At 44.0% G+C, this 27,852-nt stretch overlaps 1 protein-coding gene across 1 annotated transcript; it reads left to right on the top strand.

Annotated features, from left to right (window-relative positions):
* Positions 1-233: 233 nt before the first annotated feature.
* Positions 234-27,203, top strand: LOC110967827 (interphotoreceptor matrix proteoglycan 2-like; the record flags this gene model as incomplete). Its single annotated transcript, XM_051942330.1, has 20 exons — positions 234-450; positions 2,298-2,464; positions 2,618-2,646; positions 4,568-4,600; positions 6,129-6,181; positions 7,829-11,454; positions 11,531-11,692; positions 12,503-12,561; positions 12,681-12,701; positions 14,054-14,304; positions 14,405-14,466; positions 15,361-15,577; positions 16,255-17,885; positions 19,602-19,821; positions 21,978-22,188; positions 22,362-22,550; positions 22,627-22,819; positions 24,177-24,256; positions 24,673-24,730; positions 25,699-27,203. Coding segments are annotated over 19 exons (7,455 nt in total), but the record flags the coding sequence as incomplete, so codon positions are not given.
* Between the last annotated feature and the right edge of the window lie 649 nt (positions 27,204-27,852).

The raw sequence follows: 27,852 nt of genomic DNA, 5'->3' as shown, positions 1-27,852 counted from the left end.
CTTAGGGTCTAGCATTGAGATTCTTAGGGTCTATGGTTGAAGTTCTTAGGGTCTAGCGTTGAGGTTCTTAGGGTCTATGGTTGAGGTTCTTAGGGTCTAGGGTTGAGGTTCTTAGGGTCTATGGTTGAGGTTCTTAGGGTCTAGCATTGAGGTTCTTAGGGTCTAGGGTTGAAGTTTCGGGGATTAGGTGTTAAGGTTATTGTTGAAATTCTTCCGTAGAAAGCTCTGGTTGAAACCAAGCAGCAGAACCGTGTCTCTTGTCTCCAGAAGCTGCCAGTTCTGCCGGTTCTGGACGGTCGGTGGACGACTCGGACCAGCTGACGTTCAGGAAACACTCGGCAGTGACTCGGAGAAGAAGGAACATCCTGTTCCCCAGCGGAGTGACGCTCTGCAACCAGGAGACCTTCGATCAGGCTGCTGCCAACCACCTCAGCTACTTCCACCTCAGATGTAGGTTCTAAGTGCTTCTAAAAGGTTCTGCCGGTTCTCCCTCCACCTGGACGTGTCCTCAAGCTCTTTATCCAAACAGACTTAGCAGCTTAAAGTTGGTCAGTGAGGCGGCCGATCCCACTGAGGTCAGAGGTCACCCAGACGATTCTGACTGATAAACTCAACCTGAAGGTTCCACCGATAATCAGCGCTGGTCTAAAGATCCATCATCAACTGTTCCGATCATCTATTGATCACTTTAGATCTAACAAATATTGATCTCATGGCATTTCTAAAGGTGTGTCTGCATCACACAGACATAAACGAATGACTGTTTACAAGAAAAACGAACGAAACTAAAATCTTCATAGTTTCAGTCTGTCAGTTCAACTGCTGTTGGCTGTAAGAGTGAACACAAGAGTCTCCATGCACTAAAAACTGTCACTCACTTCAGGATCCGTCCAAATGACTTGAGGCTGGTTCAAAATGACTCAAAAGCCTGTCTGAAATGACTGGAACAGTTTTAAAACTACTTAAAACTTCTCCAAAATCGGTTAACTCATCCAAAATTACTCGAAACCTCATCTGAAATGACAAAACTCTGTCCGAAGCTACTCAGACTGTTTTAAACTTACTTAAAATTTGTTCAGAATGACTTTAACTTGTCCAAAATTAAATTAAAACTGGTCCAAACTGACTAAAACTTGCCTAAAATCACTCCAAAGTTGTCCAGAATTACTCAAAAATGTCTTATAATGACAAGAAAACTTGTTGATATCAAAGTCAACAAATAGAGAATGTGTTCAAACCTGAACAATACATAAATGAAGCATCAGCTTAATATTTAGTTGTCCCACCATTGACAGCAGTAGAGCTCTGATCCTGGATGGATGTTCTCCACTAATCTGGACCCATTCTTCTTTAATTACTGCTTTAATTCTTCAAAATTATTTGTTCTTTGCTTTGATAGACATTCTGATAATCCACTACAGATCTTAAATCATGTCCAGGATTGAGCTGGGCCCTCTAAGACCTGGATACTGAGCTACTGGTTCTACTGGTCCTGGATGAGTTCAAGGAGCATTGTCTGGTAGAACACCCAGTTCGACCTCCACAGAACAGAGCATGTGTAGAAGGGAACCTGTGGGTTTGGAGAATGGAACAAGAAATTAGACAAAAAAAGTTCCATAGTGACAAAAAAATGGACAAAAGACAAAAGTCAGACAAAAAAACAAGACAAGAATGAGACACAAAATGAAAAAAAAAAGACAAAACATAAAAACAAACAAAAAGTTACACTAATGACAAAATAAGACAAAATAAAGAACAAAGACAAAGTATTACAAAAATTAGACACAAAATGATAATAGATCGATCTCGTATTTTACTTTATGATCAAAATGTTGCGCCACAGACAGAGAGATGAGCAACACCAGCAGCACCATGATACCTCCTCCACCATGCCTGACAGTAGGTCCTGTCCAGCTGGAGATGAAGCTTCTCCTGGTCTTCTGTAGCCTCACATCAGCAGGAGGAAGATGGACTCATCTGACCTCAGAATCTTCTTCCACTTCCTGTCTGTCCAGTTCTTGGGGCTAACCTCTGTCTCTGATTGGTCAGGTTCTTGATCTGAAAGATGTGTTCAATATTCTGGCTGTGATTTGATGAAAAGAAATTACACTGAAGACCTCAGAGTGGTTCTTAATGCAGTGTTTCACAAATCTATGGGGCGGTCCTAAAACATTTCTGCACCATTGTATGCAGGTGTGTTATAGGTGTATCCAGGTATGATACAGGTGTGTTATAAGTTCATACAGCTGTACAGGTACGTTACAGGTGTGTGACAGGTGTGTGTGTGTGTATGTCAGTGTGTCAGGAGACGGTGTGGGAGGCCTTTAAGATCTTCTGGGATCGTCTACCAGAGCGTGATGAGTACCAGCGGTGGGTCGGACGCTGCATCGACGGCTCCGTCAGCGTCCACGACATCGGCAGCTTCTTCAGCCAATCAGAGGAGCACGTCAACCTCATCAGGAGCGTGAGTACCGAGACAGGAAGTAGTTCAACTCTGACCAAAGAACTGACAGAACGTCTCCTGGAGGACGTTTGGTTCTGCAGATTAACTGAAGTCTGAGTTCAAACTGTTCCTGAAAATCATTTTCTTTGCTGATGATGTGTTTGTTTATTTCAGAGGGTTGCCATGGCAGCAGCGATGAACAGGTCAGTAAACAGGTTTAGTAGTCCGTTATTAGCTACTGAAGTCTTTAAATGTTTCCTGCTTCCATTAGATGTGATGTTCTAGTTGTTGTTGCTCTGTTTTGATATTTTTGCCTAAACTACAGTCATGGAGAACTTATTAGACCATCCTAATTTTCTTCAGGTTCGTGTTCATTTTAATGCCTGGTACCACTAAAGGTTTATTACCTGAAGAGGAGAATGAACAGGACTTTAAATGCAGCTGATTCCATCATACTTTATGCCCTATCTGACCTGCTTCAGCTTCATTGTATTCCAGGGTCTATAAGAGGACATTTCAAAGGTCTAGAGTGGTTTCCTGCTGACATTCAAGCTGTAGAAGAACTCAGAAGCTGTCAGCTCTCACATAACGCCTAAAACTAAAGAATTATGTGAAGCCACAAAGGCAGCCATCATGGCTGAGAGACAGGTAGAGAAAGAAATGAAGATCTCCAAGACAGCCTTTCATTACACCAAGAAAAACAAACCCAGCATGGTTCTACCAAACTGCTAGCTGGTCAGGAAACGTCTTTCTACCACCAGATGACCGTCACTCATCCGTTCCTGTCAGGAATCGTCCTCAGACCTCCAGGGACCTTAAAAATGAGTGGACACTGTGGAGAAATGGGACTTGTTGGGCTTCTCAAAACGAATAAAAAAGGTCCAAAATTAGTTAAATCTGGACCCAAACGACTCAAAAGAAGTCCCAGATAACCCTGAACAAGTCCCAAGAAACACAAAGTTGTTTCAAAATGATTTAGTTTGAATTAAAAATGACCAAAAAGGAGTGACGATTGTTTGAATTTGTCCAAACAAATTAAAAATTGCCAATAATGACTCAAACTCTGCCTAAAATAACTTTTAAAACAAGTTGGAATTTGTCCAAAACTACTTTAATTGCAGTGAATGACTTGAAATGTTCCGATAATTAATTGAAATTTGTGTTCAGTTACTGGAAATGTGGTCCTAATTTATCGTAATTAATCCTAAATTACTGAAAAAGCATCCAAACTGAGTCAAACTTTATAAATTATGTGTAAATGTTTGTCCATAATGACTTGAAACCTGTTCAAAACTTCTCAAAACTCTCAGAACATGTTAAAATGGTCAAGAATCTGTTAAATCTGGTCATAACAACTCAAAAGAAGTCCCAGACAACCCTGAACAAGTTCCAAGAAACTCAAAGTTTGTTCAAGGACAGTTGGAAAGCGACTTATTGAACCTGGTCTGAAGTCCCACAGAGCAGGAAGAAGCCCTTCATCAAGGAAAGGCAGAGGAAAGCCGGTTACTCTTTGCTGGGATCACAAGGATTGGACTGTTGATGATTGGACTAAGGTTCTCTTCAGGGATGAATCCAGTTTACAGTTGATGTCCACTCCAGACATCTTACTGGTTAGGAGGAAGCCTGGAGAAGCTCCAAACCAGACTGTCTGCCCCTACAGTAAAACATGGGGGGGGGATCAGTGACCATCTGGGGTAGTTTCAGTCTGGATGGAACAGGGCAAATGAACCAGGTCATGCTTGGGACTACTCTAGAAAACAGTCTTCTTCCATCAGCTAGAAAACTCTTTCCTGCCTCCAATGACCGGATTTTCCAACAAAACAATGTTGTCATTTCTGTTGTTATTATATTTGTCCGAACTAACGGGCCTTTAGTGGTACCAGGTATTAAAAAGAACAAGAAGTTGAAGAAAACCAGGGTGGTCTGATCATTTATCCATGACTGGATATTGTTGTGCAGCTTCAGACTCTGACTCTGGACTCTAAGAACCTCCAGTCAGATCAGTTTTCTGTAAATTCAGCTTTAGAGTCGTGATTCTGTCGGTTAAATTTGATTTTAGCAGCAGCAGCAGCAGAAAACCCATTGGTTCTATTGACTCCTGTGTTGTTTCATCACCTGCTGCAGTGTGACCCAATCCTCAGGCCCTCCGCCCTGCAGGTAGGCCTGCTAACAACCGCTAACACCTGCTAACAACCGCTAAAGCCTGCTAACAACCACTACCACCCACTAACGCATGCTAACAACTGCTAAAGCCTGCTAATGCCTGCTAATGCCTGATAACAACTGCTAACGCCTGCTAACAACGGTTGACATCCTCTAACAACCGCTAACACCTGCTAACAATCGCTAACACCTGCTAACAACCACTAACATCTGCTAACAACCGCTAACACCTGCTAACAACCACTAATAACCACTAGCAGACACTAACGCCTGCTCAGGCCTGCTACCTTCTGCTAACGCCCACTGATATCTTCTTACACCTGCTGACAGCCGCTAACATTTGCTAACACCTTCTAACGTCTGCTAACATCTGCTAACGTCCACTAACGTCAGCTAACAACCGCTACAGGCTGCTAACGCCTGCTAACACCTGCTAATGCCTGCTAACAACGGCTAGCACCTGCTAACACCTGCTATTGTTTGCTAACGCTCGCTAACAAGTGACATGTTGTTAAGCTGTAATTCTTTAGCAGGCTAACATAACAATCAACCTTTAGCCTTACAACAATGCTAAATGTTTATGCTATTATAACCAACAACAAACTAATTAACAAGCTAAGATGCTGCAGATTAGCATGCTAACATGTTAACATGTCACGCAGCAGCAGGCTGACATGCTACATTTAGCATTGTAATAGATGTTATTGTGCTTTTCTAGTGGCTTTTAAGCACATTAGTTTGTTGGCATTAGCATTGATTTCAGCTAACAAGTAAAGCTGCTGTTAGCCGCAGGAATTAAATCTGGAATCAAAGTTTAAACTGTTTTAGGAATTTTATCGTCTCCAGTCAGACGGAGGAACGGAGGTTTGCTGCTTTTCATTTTTGTTTGAAATCTGCTCGTTTTTTTTTTTTTTTTTTTTTTTACAGTCGAGTGGTTTTAGTTCAGAAAGTTTCACGGATTTAAAGATGAAACTATTTGAAGAGTTTCTGAGCGGAACCGAGAATCAAACCTGAAAAAAAAAACGAATTAAACGGGAACTCTTTAAAGCTGCAGGATTCTTCTGTTCAGATGTTTTACAGATTCTGACTCAACAGGTTTTTATGAGTTTATTTAACCTAAACATCAGAATTCCTTCAACCTGAAGCAGCGTTTAAGGACTTTCTGAAGACCTTCTCTTCATTATTTACTTATTTAGCCTGAATTTGTTCTAAAGTCTAGAATCCAACATTTTATGTGAAGAAAATAATTGAATTATTCAGTGCAAAATGTTTCAGTGCAACTCTGGAATTCTGTCTTTTTTGAATCCTGTAAGTTTTACCTTCGTGAGTCCAAATGAGTGCTTAAGTGAAACAAAATGATGCTTTATCTGTTGCTCATTAAAACTGATTTTATAATGTATGAATCAGTATTTATGGTAAAAATGAGTGTTTTCTGTTGGTGTAGAAGAATCATCCGTTCATTGATCTGTGATTTTATTCCTGCTTCAGCTTTTTTCTGAATCTTTCCTCCTTTGTTCTGCAGCTCTGACACATCCAGCATCCAATCAGAAGCCTCACTGAGCAGCTCTCCGACAGGTAAACTCACCTGTTCACTAAACACCAGCTCATATGGACCCTTTAAACTTCTCATGTTGAACCCCTGAGGAACGTTTTCTCTGCTGAGGAGGGAAAGGAAGCAGCAGCTGAGGTTCTCTGGAGAACGTTAATCTGTTTAGGGCATTAAGCAGCGACTTGTAGTAGCCGGAACACTTAATCTGTTTGAATCAAATGCTTTGACCCGGAGCTTAGAGGTTCCTCAGTGTTTTCAGGACGTTCTCCCACAGTTTGATGGGTTTAGTTAAAAAGATCCAAAAATTCAGCAAACAATTCCCCAAATTTCTGAAAATGTGTAAAACCTTCAGGAAGAAAATTCAAATAATGCCTTAAAAGTTTCCCTTAAAAGTTTGATCTAAAAAAACGAATTTGGCAAGGTAATTCTTGTAAATGTTTTCAAAAAATGTATGAAAATCTTCCAAAAAATCCTAAAAATATCTAAAGTGATTCCATATATTTCAGTAAAACTTCTAATATTTTGTTTAAACATCAAAATCAACCAAAATCCAGTGAATTTCACTGGATTTTGGTTGATTTTGATGTGAATGTTCTAAAAGAAACATTTTAAACATTTCCTTTTTTTCCCACCAAGAAATGTTCTAAAAATTTACCAAAAATGTTGAAAATTTGGACATCAGAAGTTTCACTGAGGAAAAATTTTTTTTTTCCCCCACATTAAGCCTTCTACTAAACATCAAGCACCAGCTAGGAACTTCCACAGTCTAAATCCGTGTTCTTCTGGCTAATTCCTGATGCCCCAACTGGTGAATCTGAGCCGCCGGTGGCTGGAATGAACCCATCATTTTGTGGGTGGTCACAGATCTCAGCTTTGTCTAATGTTCTTAGGAACCAGAAGGTGTGAAAGTCTCATCTCCAGGCAGTTTGGAGCTTGGCCAATCACGGCCCTCGTGTCTTAATGTGGTGGAACTATTTATCAGCTGCTGTCTGGACTCGGTCCTGAAACCAAAAGTAACTAAAGCCGGCGCCCCCCCAGACGTCTGTTTGCTCAACAGAACGTCCATCACCTTCCACCCCGATCGGTCTTATGGAGGCCGATTCCCGTCACACCGCGCTCAGAATAGACCTTAAGCCTCTTTAGCCGCTGAGTCTGGTCACTGAGGCAGCAGACCGACTGAGTTACTGCAGGACACCAGCAGCTTCTGGCATCACCTGTCTGGACCTTCATCAGGTCTGGACCAAACTCTTCAACCATTTCTAGAAACACAAACTGTCAGATCATTAGAAACCAGATCCAGGAGGTAGAACTGTGTAATCAGCAATGAACACATTGCTTCTTCTGATCTGTTTTGTTATTTTATTGGAAACTAAATGAAACTCAAGACGTCTTTAAACTGAACAACCAACAGTTTAATGTCAAGCAGAACACTGGAGGTTTGTTCTACTGGAATATCTGAAGAACTTTATGTTGTTGAGACGATTCAGAACCTGGAGTGGTTCTTCTGTGTCCATGAACACTCTGAGGTTCCATCACATCTTGGTTTACTTTAGCTTCTACAAACAGTTTGACGTTCTTCAGCAGATTCTTTAAATAATCCCAGAAAATGAAAGCAAAGAACAGCGGAAACATCTAAAGTTGTGTAAAGATCTGACCTTCATGTCCTTTTACAGATGAAGACATCTTCAGCCCGGAGACCATCACCACCGACCATGAAGACCTTCTTCCAGGCTTCGAGGTCACTGCTCGGTTCCTGGACTCATCCTTCACTGAGGTTCCTGAGGATTTAACCTCTGATGCTGGTGGAGAAGCTGAAGATGTCCAGGAGGCTTCACGAAGCCCAGCTGGGGTCGCTGAGGTTCTAAATGTTGCTGAGGATGATGGAACTTCTGACCGGACGGATCAGGAGAACAGACCTGTTCAAGATATGACAGAAGACAGTGAGATCTTTGAGGGTTCTCCTGGTGTTTTTTCTGATCCTGAGCTTATTCGGGAAGTCAGCCCCAGAGGTGAGGAGCCTCCGTCAGAGGTTGTAGCTCAGGAGTTCACCACAGTAAGTTCTGTTGTGGTTCTTCCAAAGCCAACCACAGCAGCTGAAACAGAAGCCACCACATTGGAGGAAACAGGGCAGGAAGAACCTCCAAAAAAGACTGCTGAGGTTCCTCCAGAAGTCCTGATAGAACCGATCCCTGACACATCGGTCACAGCCGAGGTGATGCCAGAAGAATCTCCAACCTTCACTGAGAACGTTGAAGAAGAACCCACTGAGGATTCACCAGAACCAGTGGATGAAACACCACCTCCAGAACCTGAACCCACTGGGGCAGGAACTCTTGACCAACCTGAAGGAAACATACAAACGGAACCAGTGGAACATCTGTCAGAAGCTGCTGTGGAAAACAAAGATGAATCTGAAGTCAGGACGGAAGCAGTTCCTACCGTGTTCCTCATGAAATATCCAGAAGAAGAAGCTGACGTTCTCGTAAATGTGACTCCAGAACAAGAATCCGTCGTAGAACCAGAAGTTCCTTCCAGAGCTTCCATTCTGACGACGACCATGAAGACAGAAGGTCGAGAAGACAGTGGAGAGGAGGAGGTTCCTTCAAAGCCTGCTGAGATCTTAGATGTTGTCGATGTCCCTGAGGATGTTCCCCAAGTAGAGGAACCACAACCTAAGGAAGAAGTAGAGTCCACAGGAAGTACAGAAGAGGAGCTGAACGTAGAAGTCCAACATGAAGACCAGACCACTGAGGTGGACGTAAAAGAACCAACTAAGACTGCTGCTGAAGAAGAACCTGTTCAAACAGAAGAACCACCAGAGGAACCAGTAACAGTGGAGAACACAGGAGAGACCACAACAGAACTAGCAGAGGCTGCAGGAGAAACACTGATCCTTGAAGAAGAACCTGTAGAGAACACAAAAGAAACAGAGGAGGAACCATTGGAAGCTACAAGAGTACCTGCTGAGGATGAAGATACTGTTACGGTACCAACAGAACCTGTAGAGGAGGAAGGAGGAGAACCAGAACCTGCAAAAGAAAACATAGAACCTACAGGAATGGCTGTAAACGAAGCCGGACCTGCAGATGGACCTGCAAAGGAGACAGAACCCACAATAGAACCAGAACCCACAATAGAACCAGAACCTAAAATAGAATCAGAACCTACAGTAGAACCAGTACGGGAACTTGTAGAAGTCACCAAAACCACAGCAGAACCGGCTCAAGAACTGGAAACTGTAGAAGAATCTGCAGAAAAATCAGATCCTGTGGGAGAACCAGTGACAGAGGCAAAACCCGTAGAAGAACCTGCAGAGGAGTCGACAGAACCCAGAAGAGAACCAGTACAAGAAGCAGAACTCAAAAGAGAACCAGTACAAGAACCAGACTTATCCAGAGAACCAGTCCAGGAAGTAGAACCCCCTAAAGAACCAATTCAAGAACTGGAACACACCAGGGAACCAGTACAGGCAGTAGAACCCCCTAAAGAACCAGCACAAGAAGCAGAACCCCCTAAAGAACCAATTCAAGAACTGGAACCCACCAGGGAACCAGTACAGGAAGTAGAACCCTCTGAAGAACCAGTACAAGAAGCAGAACCCCCTAAAGAACCAATTCAAGAACTGGAACTCATCAGGGAACCAGTACAGGAAGTAGAACCCCCTAAAGAACCAGTACAAGAAGCAGAACCCCCTAAAGAACCAATTCAAGAACTGGAACTCACCAGGGAACCAGTACAGGAAGTAGAACCCCCTAAAGAACCAGCACAAGAAGTGGAACCCTCTGAAGAACCAGTACAAGAAGCAGAATCCCCTAAAGAACCAATTCAAGAACTGGAACCCACCAGGGAACCAGTACAGGAAGTAGAACCCTCTGAAGAACCAGTACAAGAAGCAGAACCCCCTAAAGAACCAATTCAAGAACTGGAACTCACCAGGGAACCAGTACAGGAAGTACAACCCCCTAAAGAACCAGCACAAGAAGTAGAACCCTCTGAAGAACCAGTACAGGAAGCAGAACCTCCTAAAGAACCAATTCAAGAACCGGAACTCACCAGGGAACCAGTACAGGAAGTAGAACCCTCTGAAGAACCAGTACAAGAAGCAGAACCCCCTAAAGAACCAATTCAAGAACTGGAACTCACCAGGGAACCAGTACAGGAAGTAGAACCCCCTAAAGAACCAGCACAAGAAGTAGAACCCTCTGAAGAACCAGTACAGGAAGAAGAAGCCCCTAAAGAACCAACACAAGAAGCAGAACCCTCTGAAGAACCAGTTCAAGAAGCAGAACCCCCTAAAGAACCAACAGAAGAAGCAGAACCCCCTAAAAAACCAACACAAGAAGCAGAACCTCCTAAAGAACCAGCACAAGAACCAGAACCCCCTAAAGAACCAACACAAGAAGCAGAACCCCTTAAAGAACCAACAGAAGAAGTGGAACCCCGTACAGAACCAACACAAGAAGCAGAACCCCATACAGAACCAGCACAAGAAGCAGAACTAGTAGAAGAATCCACAAAAGGAACAAAACTTATAGAAGTTATGGCAGAAAAAATAGAACCCACAAGACAACCAGCACATGAAACTGATTCTGTGGAAGAACCCAAAGAAAAGACGGAACCTGCAGGAGGATCTGAACCAGAAGCAGAACACAAAGTAGAACCTGAAGAAGATCAAACCCATCTGGTCAGAACATCTGAAGACAGAACACAAGAATCAACTGGAAAGGAAACGTTTGAGGAGAAAGAAGACGGACCTCCTGAGGGTCTAGACGAGAGAACAGAGGAGGAAGTTGGTTTTGGAGAACCAGACGCAGACGGAACCATGGCAGAAGCCGAAGAAGACGTTCTACAAGAGATCACTCCGGTTGTTGTTGTGGTTCCAGAAGACACTGAGGGATTAATGCCGGGGATTGAGGAGGAGGTGGAAGTTCTACCAGAAAGTCCAGACCAGACCCAGGAACCCAAACCTACAGAACCCAGACATGTTCCTGAGGAAGGAACCGTCCCAGAGGCTCCTACAGGAAATGACCTCCATCCAGGGACGGTTCCAAGTGTAGAACCCACCAAGGAGGAGGATGGAGGTCCAGATGAGGACCAGGAAGCTCCTCCATTGGTTGAAGGAACCATGACGAAGCCTCCAGCAGAAGAACCTCCAGAACACGCGGTGGAGGAGGTCACGGCCGGTTCCTCTCTGGAGGTCACCACCAAGTACGTGGTGGAGTACAACAACGGGAACTTCCCCGACCTCCAGGGATCCGACAACTTCCTGGGGAACAACGGTTTCGACTGGGAGGACTCGGTGAGCTCCCATTGGTCAGTTACAGGTACCGTCTGATGACTCACCTAGTGACACCTGTGTGGCTCCTCCCCTTTAGATCGGGAACGAGATAGACGACACCCTGCCGTGGCCCCCGAGGCCCCTGAAGGACCAGCTGGTGGAGCTGAGCATCCGGCTGAGAGGAGAAACCTACAACGATGCTCTGAGAGACCCGAGCAGCTCCGAGTACCAGAAGTTAGCCCGACACTTCAGTAGAAGGGTAACACAACATAGATACACAACACTACACAACAACACAACAGAAGTTAGTGTGACACTTGACTAGAAGAGTAACACAACATAGATACACAACCCTATACAACAACATAATATTACACAACAGAAGTTAGCCCAACACTTCAGTAGAAGGGTAACACAACATAGATACACAATACTACACAACAACACAACAGGAGTTAGCCTGACACTTGACGTGAAGAGTAACACAACATAGATACACAACACTACACAACAACACAACTCAAGTTAGCCCAACACTTGACTAGAAGGGTAACATAAAGACACACAAAACTACACAAAGACACACAACTCTAACACACAACTGTGTAATTTTATGTGAATATCCACCAATAGATGTTTTAATTGACTGATGTTCCTGAACGCCTCGTAGAACTGCTGACAAGACCTGGCAGACTGGAGGGACCTGGAGGATTATCCAGGTCCCCTCACGTCCCTCCAGGTCCTCCTGGTCCCTCTGAACCTGGTCCTTCTAGTCCTGGTATTGCCTTTCAGGCCAGTTTTCTCACTTTAAGGATCTCCGGTTTGTTCCAGAGAACATCAGGATACAAGCTGTTGGAAAAAAGCGCTACCAAGAAAACCTCCAACAAAACAACCTACACACCCAAACACACTACAGCCACATCTACCACATCTGGAGGACAATAGCTGGGGGGAGGCTCACAAAGACACAACACAACCACAGAGACACAACAACCTGACAGCAGTGGACCACTTCTAGGTTTGTTCTGTATGTGTCTGTGATCGGCTGCTTCTGTCTGGTTCTCTGCAGATTGAAGACGCCTTCGAACGTCTGCCGGGATTCAAGAAGGTTCACATCGTGGAGTTCAGGTGAGTCCCAGTAAAAAAAATTTACTTCTGGTTTCTGTTTTTCAATGAGAATGAATGTGATAAAAACTGCTGATTGTCTGGTTTTAGTGTCTGAAGATGTTTGTTTTTTGTGTTTTCAGACCTCAGAAGGACCTGGAACGGTGAGTTTCAACTTCATTCACTTTCACTGTTGATAAACAGTCATTTCCCCAAAGTTTCCTGAACGTTCCCAGTATATGCCTGTTCATTTTTTGAAAGTTTCCCTTAACTCTGTTAAAATTTCCTTTAGATTTCCAGAAAGTTCTAGAAAGTCCAGAAAAATTCTTAGAATGTTTCTGAAAAATAATCTGCAAAAATGCTGAAAATATTCCTGAACTTTTCCCAAAGGTTCCTGAAAAAAAATCCCTGAAATTTCTCTCAAATTTCTTGGAAAAATTCTCCAAAAAAATCCAGAAAATGAAAAAGATTCCCCCTAAAAATTCTGTAAAATGGTGGAAAAGTTCACAGAAAATTTCTCAAAACTTTCTACCTCAACTCCCCATAATTTCACCAAAATTTTCCAAAGATTCCTGAAAATTTCCCAAAATTCCCAGTAAATTTCCAGAAAGTTCAAGAAAGTCCAGAAAATTCCTAGAAGGTTTCTGAAAAAATCTGTAAAAATGCAGAATATATTTAGGAAAATTCCACAAAAATTCCATTAAAAAATCCCAGAGAATTCCTAGAAAGTTACCCCCAAAATCCCAGAAAATTGTCAAAAAATTCCCAGAAAATTTCTCAAAACTTTGTAAGTAATTTCTCAATAATTTCTTCAAAATTTCACAAGTTTCCTGAAAGTTTCCCGGTATATTCCCCGTAAGTATCCTAAAACTCCCTGAAAATTCCCTGTAAATTTCCAGAACATTCTAGAAAGTCCAGAAATATTCCCATAATGTGTATGAAAAATTTCTGTAAAATGCCGATAATATTCAGGAAAATTCCAAAAAAATCCTGAAAAAAATCCCAGACAATTCCCTCAAAATTTTTTGAAAATTTCTTCCTAAATGCCTGGAAAATTTTTCCAAAAAAATCCCAGAAAATGAAAAACAAAAATCCCAGAAAAATCTTGGAATATTCCCAAAACATTACCACAAAATTCCATAAAAAAATTCCCCCAAAATCCTAGAAAATAGTGAAACTAATTCCATCAAAATTTCCCAAAGTTTCGACAAAGTTTCCCAAAACTCTCCAAAAATGTCCTGTAGATTTCGAGAAAGTTTAAAATTTGTGGAAAAAAAATCAAGAAAATTCCCCCAAAATTTCAAGAAAGTTCCTTCAAAAATCTTTTTGAAAAAATCCCCTAAAATCCTGGAAAATTCTCCAAAAATTTCCATTAAAAGAAAAACTAAAATCCTGGAATATTCCTGAAACATTTCCTGAAAATTTCATCAAAATTTCCCAACGTATCCTGAAAGTTTCCCTTTAGGTCTTTATGCCTCCTGGGATCGTTTTCTGATAACTGCTGCTGTATCTCCAGGGGTCTGGTGGTCCTGGTCCACTACACCATCACCCTGGAGGTGGACGGTGGCGGCATCGCCAACGACACGCTAGACTTTATCTCGCTGCAGAACAACCTGGTGGAGAAGAACTACCCAGGCGCCGCCGAGCAGCCTACCGTGGTCTACACCATCACAGACTTCCGCAACTATATCACCGAGGCGCTGCACAAGGACAACTTCATGACCAACAGCAGCCTGGAGGTGGCCGACCCCCTGCTGCTGGAGAATGGTACTGCATCCTGCTGAGGCTGATGTCATTTCCTGTCCAGAACACCACAGTCTGATTAGTAATAATTACCCTGAAACTAACATAACTTCTGTTTCTGCAGCGGAAAACTCACTGCCAGCAGAGAAACCCACGAGTAGACCAGCTGACACCTTCGACAACATGGTGAGATTAACCCATTGTGGATCATTTTAACCCACTGTGGTCTCATTTTAACCCACTGTGATCTCATTTTAATCCACTGTGAATCATTTTAACCCACTGTGGTCTCATTTTTATCCACTGTGGGCTCATTTTAACCCACTGTGGGCTCATCATAGCCCACTGTGGATCATTATAACCCACTTTGGGCTCATTGTAACCCACTGTGGATCATTTTAACCCACTGTGGTCTCATTTTAATCCACTGTGGGCTCATCATAGCCCACTGTGGGCTCATCATAGCCCACTGTGGGCTCATCATAGCCCACTGTGGGCTCATCATAGCTCACTGTGGATCATCATAACCCACTGTGGATCATTATAACCCACTGTGGACTCATTTTAACCTACTATGGATCATTATAACCCACTGTAGATTCATTTTAACTCACCGTGGGCTCATTTTAACTCACTGTGGACTCATTTTAACTCATTGTAGACTCATTTTAACTCACTGTGGACTCATTTTAACACACTGTGGACTCATTTTAACCAACTATGGATCATTATGACCCACTGTAAATTCATTTTAACTCACCGTGGGCTCATTTTAACTGACTGTGGACTCATTTTAACTCGCTGTAGACTCATTTTAGACACATTCAAAGACCATCTGAAAATGTAAAATCTGATGATTCTTTCTATTTTTTTCTGGCTTATATTCGTTATCATTTTGTGGATATTTTTGATGATGAATTGTCTTTCACACCCACCAGGAGGTATTGACGTTCAAAGGATTCAGACTTTCAGCAGTAAATCTGTTTTTTACAAACATGAAGTAAACACAGTAAAGATTAACTTCCAGAACGTTTCCCACTGAGACGAGAGCATGACCATCTTTTTTCCCCTCCTGTCCAGGATAATGTCCTTGCTGCAGAGAAGCCTCCCGACGCTCCGATCCACGAGGCGGAGAGCGGCGATGTGTTCCTGAAGAAGGACGACTTCCTGTTCGACCTGTTTGACCAGTGGAAGGCCCCGCAGAGCGAGGCGGCCAGCGAGAATGACGTCTTCATGTTCGACGAGAGCGTCAACGAATTCCCAGCAAAGACCTTCGACCCGGAGACTCTGGACAAGAGTGAGTAGAGACGACAGAGATCCACCGGTTTTAAAGTTTACTGTTGAATTTCAGCTCTCTGTTTTGTTTCTTTTTCTATGTCTCAGTTCAGCTCAACAATGAACCAATAAATATGCTGGAGCCTTCTGACACCTTCTCACAGCTCCAGATGTTCACACCTTTGTGTTTGTTTCTTAAACCATAATGTCTGACTCCAAAATGATGCAGCAGCACAAAGAACCAGAGGCTTTCTGATGGTATCGATCTGCTGCAGCCTCAAACTTCATTATTAGTAAAAGTTTTTACTGGTTGAAATACATCTGTTAAAATCGCTCTGTTTAACATTTACCATTAATTCTAAGCTCTGTTTCTGAAAACAATCCTTTCCTGATCGTTTCTGTAAATTTTCTTGTAAATTTCCATAAATTTCTAAAAAGTCCAGAAAAATTTCTGTAAAGTTTCTGAAAAAACTCGATAAGAATGCTGACAATATTCAAGAAAATTCCCAGAAAATTCCCTAAAACTCTCTGAAAATTTCTTATAAATTTCCGGAAAATTCAAAAAAGTCCAGGAAAATTCCTAGAAAATTTCCAAAAAGTAACGCTAAATGAAAAACAAAAATCTCAAAAAATCCTGGAATATTCGTTCAGACGATTCCGTCAGGATCTAACATTCTCTCATGTTTCTATGCTCCTCAGATAGTGGACATATTGAAGACGAGGGATTCCTGCTCGGTAACTCTGCTGGTGGTGGAGATGATCCTCGTGGAGGAGACCATGTGGTCGATTCTGGAGGCTTATCTCCTCCTCTGGAACCTCAAACCTCCTTGCTGGACGACAGTTCTGGCTCCGGGTTCTCTGGAGACGGTCAATCTGACATCTGGTCCTGGCAGACTTCACTGACGTCCGATGGTGTCTTTTATGAGGGGGACGGAGGCCTGGAGGTTCTACCACCCCCTGATCTGGAGGAGGATGAAGACGAGGTCGCTGCTGAGTCACCGACCACGGAGACAGAAGTTCTGATTAGACTAGAACTCACTGAGACACCTGGCTTTAAAGAACCACTTCCAGACGGACACGAGGAACCTTTCCTGGATCAAGTTCTGGTCACACCACACATCAGCACAGATCCACGGTTCTCAACCACAACGCAACCCCCCATGTTCTCGCCCAGAGGAACCCTGGCTATAGAACTCTCTGTGCAGACGGTGGAAGCTTCCGGGATCTATGACGACTGGACTGAACCAAACACCCTGGCGATGCCAGTTGCTGATTTTTCTGAACCTGAAGCTTGGACTCTGGGTGCCGCTGTTTTTGCGGAACCAACTGACTTAACTGTGAACCTTCCAGAAACCCTGGAGGAATCAGAAGAACCTTCTGAAGCAGCAGTGCAGCTTCCAGCATCTGAAACCCATCAAGCCCCTGATTCCAGTGCTCCCTCAACCAAAGAGTTGCCAGCCTTTGTGGAAGTCCAGGTGGCCACAGTTGGTGAGTCCAGTTTTGACGCAGTCACTGATGATCCGCCACAACTGGACGTACCAACGGAAAAACCAAAACTGCTGCTGCCAGAGACACAAGATCACAATGAGGTGGAGGTTTTAGAGGAGCAGCAAATAGACGGAACTCATACGATGATAGCGCCGGTGGTTGAGGCCATAGACGAGGACCTGGTTGTGGATGAAGTCATGATTGTCACCACGACGACCGCCGCCCCTCATCCGGCTCCGTCTGTCAGCCCCGACCACGGCAACAGCGTCGCTCTGTCTCCAGAGAAGGACTCGCCGTTCACTCGAGTGTCGGATTCATTGCCAGAGGACGAGGATCTGGTTCACCATGAGCACCCAAACCATGAGGACGCTACTGAAGGTCCAATCAGCACTCCGTCCTCAGATGTTCCTCAGTCAACACCAGAATCTGAAGAGACTCCTTCAGAAGAGTCTCCTGGTTCTTCAGCACCAGACGGAGACTCAGGTGTGCCTTTGACAGATCCAGACGTTGTTGAATCGACAACTTCCTCGCTACAGAAAGTCAACAGCAGCGTTCCTGTGACTGACTTCCAGTCTATTAACCACGGATTCCCCGGTGTGCCGAGCATCGACGTCAGCTTCGATTTGTTCCCGTATGGCGGCGTGGCGACTGAAGGCGACAGCAGCGGCTTCTCCAGCGGAGCTCAGGGGTCGGACCTGGACGCCATGGCCTTACCAACCCGACCGGGCAGAGCTCTGACGGTGTTCTTCAGCCTGAGGGTCACCAACATGGCCTTCTCCATGGACCTCTTCAACAAGAGCTCCCCAGAGTACAAGGCTCTGGAGCAGCGGTTCCTGCAGCTGGTGAGAACTCAACGGGCCGTTTTGCACTGCAGGAACTTCGCGGTTGTTTTAGGAACCATCCACGTATAACCTCTTTCAGAGCTGGTTTTAAGGGAGAAAGAGTTACATTGTGGGGTTAAAGTCTCAACCCGAAACTTACAGACCTTAAAGGAGAACCTTGGTTTTTTTCAACATGGGGTCTGTTTCCATATGTCATTTCATACATGTGAGTGATGGAGAAATGAATTTTTGACATATCTCCAGTATTTAGCCAGGCAGGCAGCTTAGCAGCTCAGCTAGCAGCTCAGCTAGCAGCTCAGCTAGCGAAAAGTATGGGGCAACTGGCCCCCCCGCGTCAAAGTCTGCCCTAACGTGCTTTTTTCCCCACACTGACCGGCTCGGATAGTCTCAATGAGTGTCCAAAAACATACTAGAGATGAGAAGTGAACGAAAACCTCCCCATTACCTGACGATCCAACCCGGTCTCACGGGGATTTGTGAAACTGTCACGTAAGTTTTAGTTTCGGTTTCGTGCGCACCAACACGATTTCGTCATGTTTTTCGTGCCGCTCACCACGAAATGTTTTTCGCTGTGGTAATCACATCTGAAAGTGGTTTATACCGGCGGATTCATGACGATCTAAGCTGTCCATCGGTGTATACTGCTTGTGTGATCGCGTTTGCGGCCGCCGGCCGCCGGACATTCTTGAAATTCCTATGCAAATTGGTAAGTGTACCACCGGCTTATGGTTAGGTTATGGTTATGGTTATGGTTAGGGTTATGTTTAGGAACGATGTCATGCAAATATAGCGTTGGATTCGCCACGGTTTTACATTAAAAATATAATATACACATTCTTTTGAAATACGTTCTGAGTGGCACGAAAAGTCCACCGTTTAAAATACATTGGTGCGCATTTCGTGGTGAGCGGCACGAAAAACATGACGAAATCGTGTTGGTGCGCACGAAACCGAAACTAAAACTTACGTGACAGTTTCACGAATCCTCGTGAGATCGGGCTGGACGATCGCTCTTTGTTGTGGTCTGTATCCAAATCTCATTCAAAATTGCGCGATAGCTCGCGCCACAACCAGTGTGAAAGTCATTTCTCCATCACTCACATGTATGAAATGACATGAAAACAGACCCCAGGTTGAAAAAAAACGAAGTTCCCCTTTAAAATTCAAAACAAACCTGCATTGTTCCATGTTCTACAAAGAACTGGAGTCATGTCCAGTCAGTTCTATCTGTCAGGGATGGTTCTGATCCGATCTGAAAGATGTGGACCCATCGAGGCATTTTTAACTGAACAGTATCGACCTTAGTTTATGGTAATTTAAAGGATGTTCATTTACAGTCATTTTCTTAATCAGTAATCAACAGCAATATCTATCTATCTATCTATCTATCTATCTATCTATCTATCTATCTATCTATCTATCTATCTATCTATCTATCTATCTGTCAATCAGTCAATCAGTCAATCAACAGCTAAACTCCCACAAGTATTGAAGAGACTTCAAAAAACAGACATAAACCAATAGAAAGGAGGTTAAAACCGTCTGGAATGGGATCCGGACATTTCAAGTAGTAGTCGTCGTTTCGGTGGAATCAGGAGGTTGATCATGTAAACTTTAACTTCCTGTAGTGCAAAGACGCCTACAGAATCAGGTTTTGCTGGATAACAACTTGTTGATGTATTGAGCTTGGAACGTTCCGCTGTGTTCCCCTCGCAGCTCGTCCCGTACCTCCAGTCCAACCTGAACAACTTCCAGAACCTGGAGATCCTCAACTTCAGGAATGGCAGCATCGTGGTGAACAGCAGGATGAGGTTCGGCAAACCGGTTCCCAGTGGGGTGACCAACGTCATCTACCTGATCCTGGAGGACTTCGCCAACACCGCCTACCAGACCATGAACATGGCCATCGACAAGTACTCGCTGGACGTCGAGTCAGGTAGGACAAGAAGCAACCTTTGTGTTTTAGAAATGTTCTATTTTCATTCTATACATAATGAAATCACAACTTTTATTGCTGCCATAAGGTGTAAAAGTCTGTTTAAGTCAGAGGACACGATGCTTTTAGACTCTCTGGATGTGAGGAAATGACTCGGTAGCAGCTAAAAACATGAGACTTCATCAGAGACAAAAGACTCATGAAGGTTTGTTCTCTTACAACGTCTAAAGATCCAAATCTTTGTCCTTCATTTCTTCCTTGGCTTTCCTGTATTTTTCCTTTTCCATTGAATTTTTCTGCTTTGGAATTGACTTTCTTGACTAATTTGGTGTTCAGATGGGAAAGTAGGAACCTGTGAATGTAATCCTGAAGTCCAGTCAGAACCATCTCCTGACCTTCTACCTCAAGCTCTTCAATCAGTTTGCTTCTTTTAGGGCTGCTTTACTCCCTAACGTTTATCTCTGGAGACAACTGAAAGCCTTTTGATGAAACCTGAGTTTGCGTCTGCAGCCGTTCAGCTGTCAGGACTCTGATCTAATACGGGGATAATCTGTCTGGGAGGAACGTGAGCGGAACACGACTCATCCCGATGAATCAACATCATGTTTACCTCGATTAGCCTGAGCCCACTCTCTCTCTGAACAGCAACGCTTTCAGAACACAAACAGAGGTAGTGTTTGTGTTCTGAAAGTAAAGCTTAGCTCTAAAAGAAGAACTGCAGCTTATCAGGAGAAAACTGAAACAGAAAAACACAGGACTTCATGTAAGGAAGGAACCTTAGAAACTGGAACATCAATGTGGCATCTCAAACAGGGCTAAACAGGAATTACTGAGATGGTAAATTATCATAGTACCTGTTGATATGTCACATGTTTTGTTTAAAGTTTGTTCTGCTGCCCCCCAAGTGGACAAAATCAGTTAGTTCAACTTTAACAAAACCTTAAAATAAGAGGACCCAGAGTAGAACCCTGAGGAACAGTATGGATAGAACAGAACCTTGAGAAACCCCATGCTCATTACTGATAATACTGATGCAACTATTTGCTAACCTGTTAGCATCACTTACTTTCTACCAATTTTTGGCTTGTTCTGCTGCCCCCAAATGGACAAAAATCAATTAATGCAGCTTTAATAAAACTTTAAGATAAAATTTAAAGGACCCACAACAGAACCCTGAGGAACCCCACACGTTATTAATGTTAATTTACTGATAACACTCAGGTGACTGTTATCAACCTGTCTGCATGAGCTAACCTGATAATATGTCAAGTGTTGTGCTGTCCTGCCTGCTGCCCCCAAGTGGACAAATATCTGTTAGTTCAGCTTTAATAAACCCTTAAAATAAAAGTATATAGGACCCAGAGGAACCCCACAGGTAATTACTGACAGTGCTGATGGGAGAATCATGTTAGCTCTGCGCTAACAGGTTAGTATCGGTTACTTTCTAACCTGAAAACGTGAGATATTTTGTTTTGGGCAGTCAGTTAATGCAACTGTAATAAAACTGTAAAGATATAAAGGATGCAGAATAGAACCCTGAGGAACCCCTCATGCTATTTTAATTACTGATAACACTCAGATGACTGTTTGATCAGCTGTTCATGTCAATTGTTGTGCTGCCTGCTGCCCTCCAGAGGCTACAAATAGAATAATATTGCTTTACGATTGTGGTTCTACCAGTAGAAACCCATCTGAGGAATGACTCCATGTTTCCTCCGTCGCCTTTAATCTGTCTGAGCCAATCAGAGCAGCTCCTGATAATCTACAGCAGCGCTCACTGGACGCTATAATCAGGTTATTCTGAAGGCAGGTTTTCCATTCCACAAGGACACAGTGTGGACGAGCTGGTTTATCTGCTCCAGAGCATCACAGCGTCCTCATCAGAGGGGGTTCTGGAGAATCTGAGGCCTTCTTTAGATGTAGAACCAAAGCAGATCATGAAGACATGAAGCTGGACTCTCAGGAGTCTCAGTGGAAAACAGAAGCTTGACTGTTTGGAGAAGCAAATGAACCAGAAAGGCTCCAGTCTCACAATACAAAATCTAGTTTACTGGAGATGTTCCCAGATGTTTCCTAAATGCCTCACAGTGTAATAGACGCTATAGTTTCCAGATGTTCCCTGAACGCCTCCTGTCCCTCTTCTTCTGTGGTTCCAGGCGACCAGGCCGACCCCTGTAAGTTCCAGGCCTGTAACGAGTTTTCCCGCTGCATGGTGAACCGCTGGTCCGGAGAGGCCGAGTGCGTTTGCGACGCTGGCTACGTGAGTGTGGACGGGCTGCCATGTCAGAGCGTCTGCGACGTCCAACACGACTTCTGCCTCAACGACGGAAAGTGTGACATCATCCCCGGCAAGGGTGCCATCTGCAGGTGGGAGGACCTTTACACGATGGTCTGAACTGATGAATACACAAAGTTAATCACATTAAAGTTCTGTGATGTGGAACTTCTGAATACCAGAGGACCTGGGGCAGAGCCTTGAGGGACTCCAGATGTTTCAATTGGTTTTAGTGGTTTCCCTGGGAATGTGACCTCTGTTCCAGGTGCCGGGTCGGGGAGAACTGGTGGTACCGTGGGGAGCACTGTGAGGAGTACGTGTCCGAGCCGCTGGTGGTCGGCATCGCCATTGCCTCGGTGGCCGGCTTCCTCATGGTGGCGTCGGGCATCATCTTCTTTCTGGCAAGGACGCTGCGAGACCAGTATGACGGGGAGGACACGGAGGACCCGCTGCGGTGAGAACCCGGTTCTGATGACCAGAGCCAGAGCCAGAACTGCTCATTCAGCCCTAAACCTGCTCTTGTGTTCCAGGCGGGGCGACAGTGTTCCGACACTCGAACGCGCCACGAAGTTCAACCCGATGTTCGAGAGCGACCCAGTCACCACGCAGTACTACCGTCGATATGACGACGACGTGCCACCCTACAGCACCCCGGACGCCTCCAAAGACCCCAGCAGCACCGAGATCCAGAGCATGTACCACAACACCACGCTGACCAAAGAGGTGAGGAACACGAGAAAGGAGCGCCATCGTCTGCATGCAGCTTTATTCTGATCTAAACCTGATCCATGTGGTCTAAATATGGTCCATTTGGTCTAAACCTGGTCCGTGTGGTCTAAGCCTGGTCCTTTTAGTTTAAACCTGCTCCATGTGGTCTAAACCTGGTCCATGTTACCTCAACCTGGTCCATGTGGTCTAAACCTGGTCCATTTGGACTAAACCTGGTCCATGTTACCTCAATCTGGTCCATCTGATCTAAACCTGGTCCATGTTACCTCAACCTGGTCCATGTGGTCTAAACCTGGTCCATTTGGACTAAACCTGGTCCATTTGGACTAAACCTGGTCCATCTGGTCTAAACCTGGTCTAAACCTGGTCCGTGTGGTCTAAACCTGGTCCTTGTGGTCTAAACCTGGTCCTTGTGGTCTAAACCTGGTCCATGTGGTCTAAACCTGGTCCTTGTGGTCTAAACCAGGTCCATCTGGTCTAAACTGGGTCCATCTGATCTAAGCCTGGTCCATGTGGTCTAAACCTGGTCCATCTGATCTAAACCTGATCTATGTGGTCTAAACCTGGTCCTTGTGGTCTAAACCAGGTCCATCTGGTCTAAACCGGGTCCATCTGATCTAAACCTGGTCCATGTGGTCTAAACCTGGTCCTTGTGGTCTAAACCAGGTCCATCTGGTCTAAACTGGGTCCATCTGATCTAAGCCTGGTCCATGTGGTCTAAACCTGGTCCATCTGATCTAAACCTGATCTATGTGGTCTAAACCTGGTCCATGTGATCTAAACCTGGTCCATGTGGTCTAAACCTAGTCCATCTGATCTAAACCTGGTCCATGTGATCTAAACCTAGTCCATCTGATCTAAACCTGGTCCATGTGATCTAAACCAGGTCCATCTGGTCTAAACTGGGTCCATCTGATCTAAACCTGGTCCATGCGGTCTAAACCTGGTCGATCTGATCTAAACCTGATCTATGTGGTCTAAACCTGGTCCATGTGATCTTAACCTGGTCCATCTGATCTAAACCTGGTCCAGATGATGTGTTCAAATACACGTCTCTGCTCATAAATGAGTCACTTTGGTGCTTTTTGATGATTTTTCAAAATAAAACTTGTCTTTAAGGTTTTTTTTTATGATCCAAACATTGAAATCAATGGGTTTTTTTATGTGTTTTGTTGGTTTTTCAGTTCACAAAAAGAAACTTCAGAGTTTAATCAGCTGATTCCAGAGTTTAAATGTCGTGACGTTTTAGTGGATCGGAGCTTCTCAGCTCAGCAGGAGGTCTCTATTCTTACCTCCAGACCTCCTTCCTCTTCCTTCCTTCTCTGATCTAAAGATGTTCTCGTCTCTGCAGGAGATCCAGGAGCGTCTCAGGATCATCGAACTTTGCTCCAGAGATCAGAACTTCGCTGATTTTTTACGACAGACTCAAGTGTGAGTGTTTTTATTCCTCATTTTATATGAAAACAGAATGAAATGAATGAAATGTCTCAAAAACATCCAGAACATGTCGATAAAATGTCAAAAAAGTAAATATCCCCAATAGATAAACAAAATATGAGAAATGTAATGTGTGAAAAATAAAGGAAACATCAAATCAATATCAGTCAAAACTGTTAAATGAGGCCACAGTGAGTTAAAAAAGGGAATTCGGGGTTGAACGGAGCAGAGCTGCGGCTTTTATGAAGGTAAATAGGAAGTGGTTCTGTCTGGTTGGAACCAGATTGAGTCGAAACATCAGGAACCAAACAGCACAAAGAACTGGAACAAACTGGAATCTTCTTCCTGTTTACGTCTGTGGTTTGGATGCCGCCTAAACCTCCAAACTAATCCTACCGTGTTGTTTACAGGTTCCTAGAGAGGAGAGGAAGTTCCACCACATAGCCGACCGACCGACGCCACCTCCAGGTACCTTTACAACTACACTACCCAGCAGCCTCAGCTGGCTCTAGAACCTGGTTCTGACGCTTTACAGAAAGTTTCCTAAACTCCTAGACTAGACGGCATGGCTCAGTGGGTAGAGTGGCCATCTTGTAACTGGAAGGTTGCCGGTTTGATACTCGGCCCATCGTGCTCATGTCGAGGTGTCCCTGAGCAAGACAGCTAACCCCTAATTGCTTCTGATGGGTCGTGGTTAGCGCCTTGCATGGCAGCTTCCACCATCAGTGTGTGAATGTGTGAATGAGACATACCATGTAAAGCGCTTTGGATAAAAGCGCCATATAAATACAACCATTTACCATTTTAGACTCATCCCTCACCAGGAAGTTCCACAACTCTTTACACCTCAAGGACTTCAGGTGTTGATATGTGCTGATAGCTACAAGGTCCAAGAGGGTGATGGACAGCAACACTTAACCTGCTCAGACCAGTTAATAGCTCTTTAAACCAGTAATTACCTGTTCTGACCAGTTATTATCCTGTTCAGTCCAGTTATCATTCCGTTCAGTCCAGTTATTATCCTGTTCCAACCAGTTATCATCCTGTTCAGTCCAGTTATTAACCTGTTCACTCCAGTTATTAACCTGTTCAGGTCAGTTAATAGTTCTTTAAACCAGTTATTATCCTGTTCTGACGTGTTCTAGTACCGTGAGGCCTGTGAGTTGTGGGTCATGTGATTTGGGTTCAGGATAAAGACCTTGGTTCCAGACCAGTGAGTTGGTTGAAGGTCTTTAAACCTGATCAGTGTGGCACAGATCTCCTCCTGCAGCAACACATTTTTAGATTTTGTTGAGACAAGCTCTCCAAACCCGTCGACCAACCAGCCGATGACGTCTTGGTGGCTTTTAGAAGAAACTGTAGTCTGAATCATTGATGTTTCTGAAGCCTTTATCTTGTAGAAATGTTTGACTTCTTGTTGGTCTTGGTTTCTCCAGATGCTGCCTTGGTCTCGGACTGGAGGAAGGATGAGGACTCGGGTTGCTGCTTCCTGTCGACTCTGACGGATGTATGGAATTAGTTGTTGCTCCGTTTCTTCTGGAACTGACCCAGCAGTGGGCTTGGCCTCTTTTCTGACTCAGACTTTTCCTATAAATGTTGTTTCTGTTTGTTTTGGACGAACCTTTCATCTCCACTGCTGGATACCTCTGTCTTACACTCTCTGAAGGACTTCCTGCTTTCATCTTCAGCTTTAACTCAAGGGTTTCTGTTTGCGTCCCGACCTGCCCGTCACTGCCGTCCTCCAGGAACCACGTCTGAGATGTTGGAGGGTTCCTGCTCTTCTCGGTGTGGTTCCTCTGGACAGCGGCGACCGGCAGCACTGCTCCCCTCAGTGCCTTCACCGCTCTGTCAGCTCTTCTGGGAAACGACAAGTTGAATCTCAGAGCCCTTGATCTATATCTGCTTCTTGTCAATCTGGGATCGGTCTACTTCCTGCTTCCTCTTCTGCTGAACCTTCACCTGTTCTTCAATGTTTACATTTCTGTTTGCCTGAAGGGTAGAACTTGTGTCTCATCTTCAGATCCTTTAAACGTCCAACGGGGTCCCACAGGTTCCTGATTTTTATTCTATCAAACAACAGATTGGTTCCGGTCTGTCCTGAGATCTGCTGATTCCTGATGTCCAATCAGAATACGTCTAGAAAACGCTTTAGAACGTCCAAAGACCGAAGACTTCTTCTAAATACTGACACCACCTTACTCTGTTTTTTTTAAAGATATTGTTTTTTGTTTTTATGTTGAACATGTTTTTACACGACTCTCTGAGATGTTAACGTCCAGGAGAACCCAACAAATCTCAACCTCGTCCTCCGGACAGCCTGCTAGAACCTCTTAACGTTCTGTCATTCTCTTTCCTGGACGTCTCTTTGCTTGTCGTTGTTCGATTTTCTTTTATATTTAAACTCAGACAGCTCAAGTGCAGGCAGTTCATATCTGCAGGTTTTTAATATGGCGCCAGTTCTTATCCTGTTCCAACCAGTTATTATCTCGTTCCCACCAGTTATCTCGTTATGACCAGTTATCTCATTCCCACCAGTTATTTCATTCCAACCAGGTATCATCTCGTTCCAACCTGTTCTTTTGTAGCTCGGCTTGGTAATGAGACATTTCCATGAGATTTTAACTTGCATGAACAACGCAATGAATTTTAGCTGCCAGGTTTTTCTGTTTTCTGATTGCAGAGCTAAAAGAAGATGAATTTAAAAAAGAATACATAACTGGAGGTTAATAAAACAACCCAACAGATGTAAAACCTGCTTCTGTCTGACTTTAACTACTTGAACTTTGTGTGGAGTTGATCTGGTAGATGTTTGGTAACAGTCTGTGGTGTGTTCAGGTGTCTGTGGTGTGTTCAGGTGTTGTCGCTGTTTGCTATTGTGTTCTCTTGGTTCTAGTGGAGGAGAGAACACTCTTTTCTAAAATAAAAGATATTTTTTACAGAATGGTGGTGTTTTTTCCTGCAATCATTGCATGTGTTGAAGCAGCTCAGATGTTTCCTGCTGCAGGAATGTGACCGAGGTTCAGTAAACACACCAGACGTCCCTCACGCTCATCACCATGACAACCTGCTGACAGCACAGGTAAAGGTGAGGCAGAGTTGACACCTTCTCAGCTTCCTTCACGTTCCTGTTTCTCCTTTTAGTCCTGTTCTGTGGTGTGTTCCAGTTCAAACATGTTACCATTTTCCAGCTGATTAACGATCATCATTCAGTCATTAGTCCTGACTTATTTCATGTTGGAATTAATTTAAAATGATTCATTTTCATTGTTTGTTTTGTTCTTCATGTGAAGGACGTATAGTTGTGTAATAATTGTGCAGTCATTGTGTAGTCATTGTGTAATAGTTGTCTACCTTTCTCTATGAATGAGGATGATGATGCCGACTGATCGTCTCCTTCATCGTCTGTCACTCAAACTTCTTCCAACGTTTCTACTTTTCATCGGCTGCTTCTCAACAATGTTTCACTTTGTTTCCATTCAGGAACTTTCTGTTGGTGGATTTTAAGAACAGACGGAGCGAAGCTCCGACAAGAACACAAAAACCCTCTGTGGGCTCATTTTCACTGAGTGTGACTGGGACCAGACTAATGT

Source organism: Acanthochromis polyacanthus, chromosome 22 (assembly GCF_021347895.1).
Source record: "Acanthochromis polyacanthus isolate Apoly-LR-REF ecotype Palm Island chromosome 22, KAUST_Apoly_ChrSc, whole genome shotgun sequence".
NCBI classification, from domain to species: Eukaryota; Metazoa; Chordata; class Actinopteri; family Pomacentridae; genus Acanthochromis; species Acanthochromis polyacanthus.
Note: the sequence above shows the minus strand (reverse complement) of the source record. Positions and strands in the feature narration are given on the sequence as shown.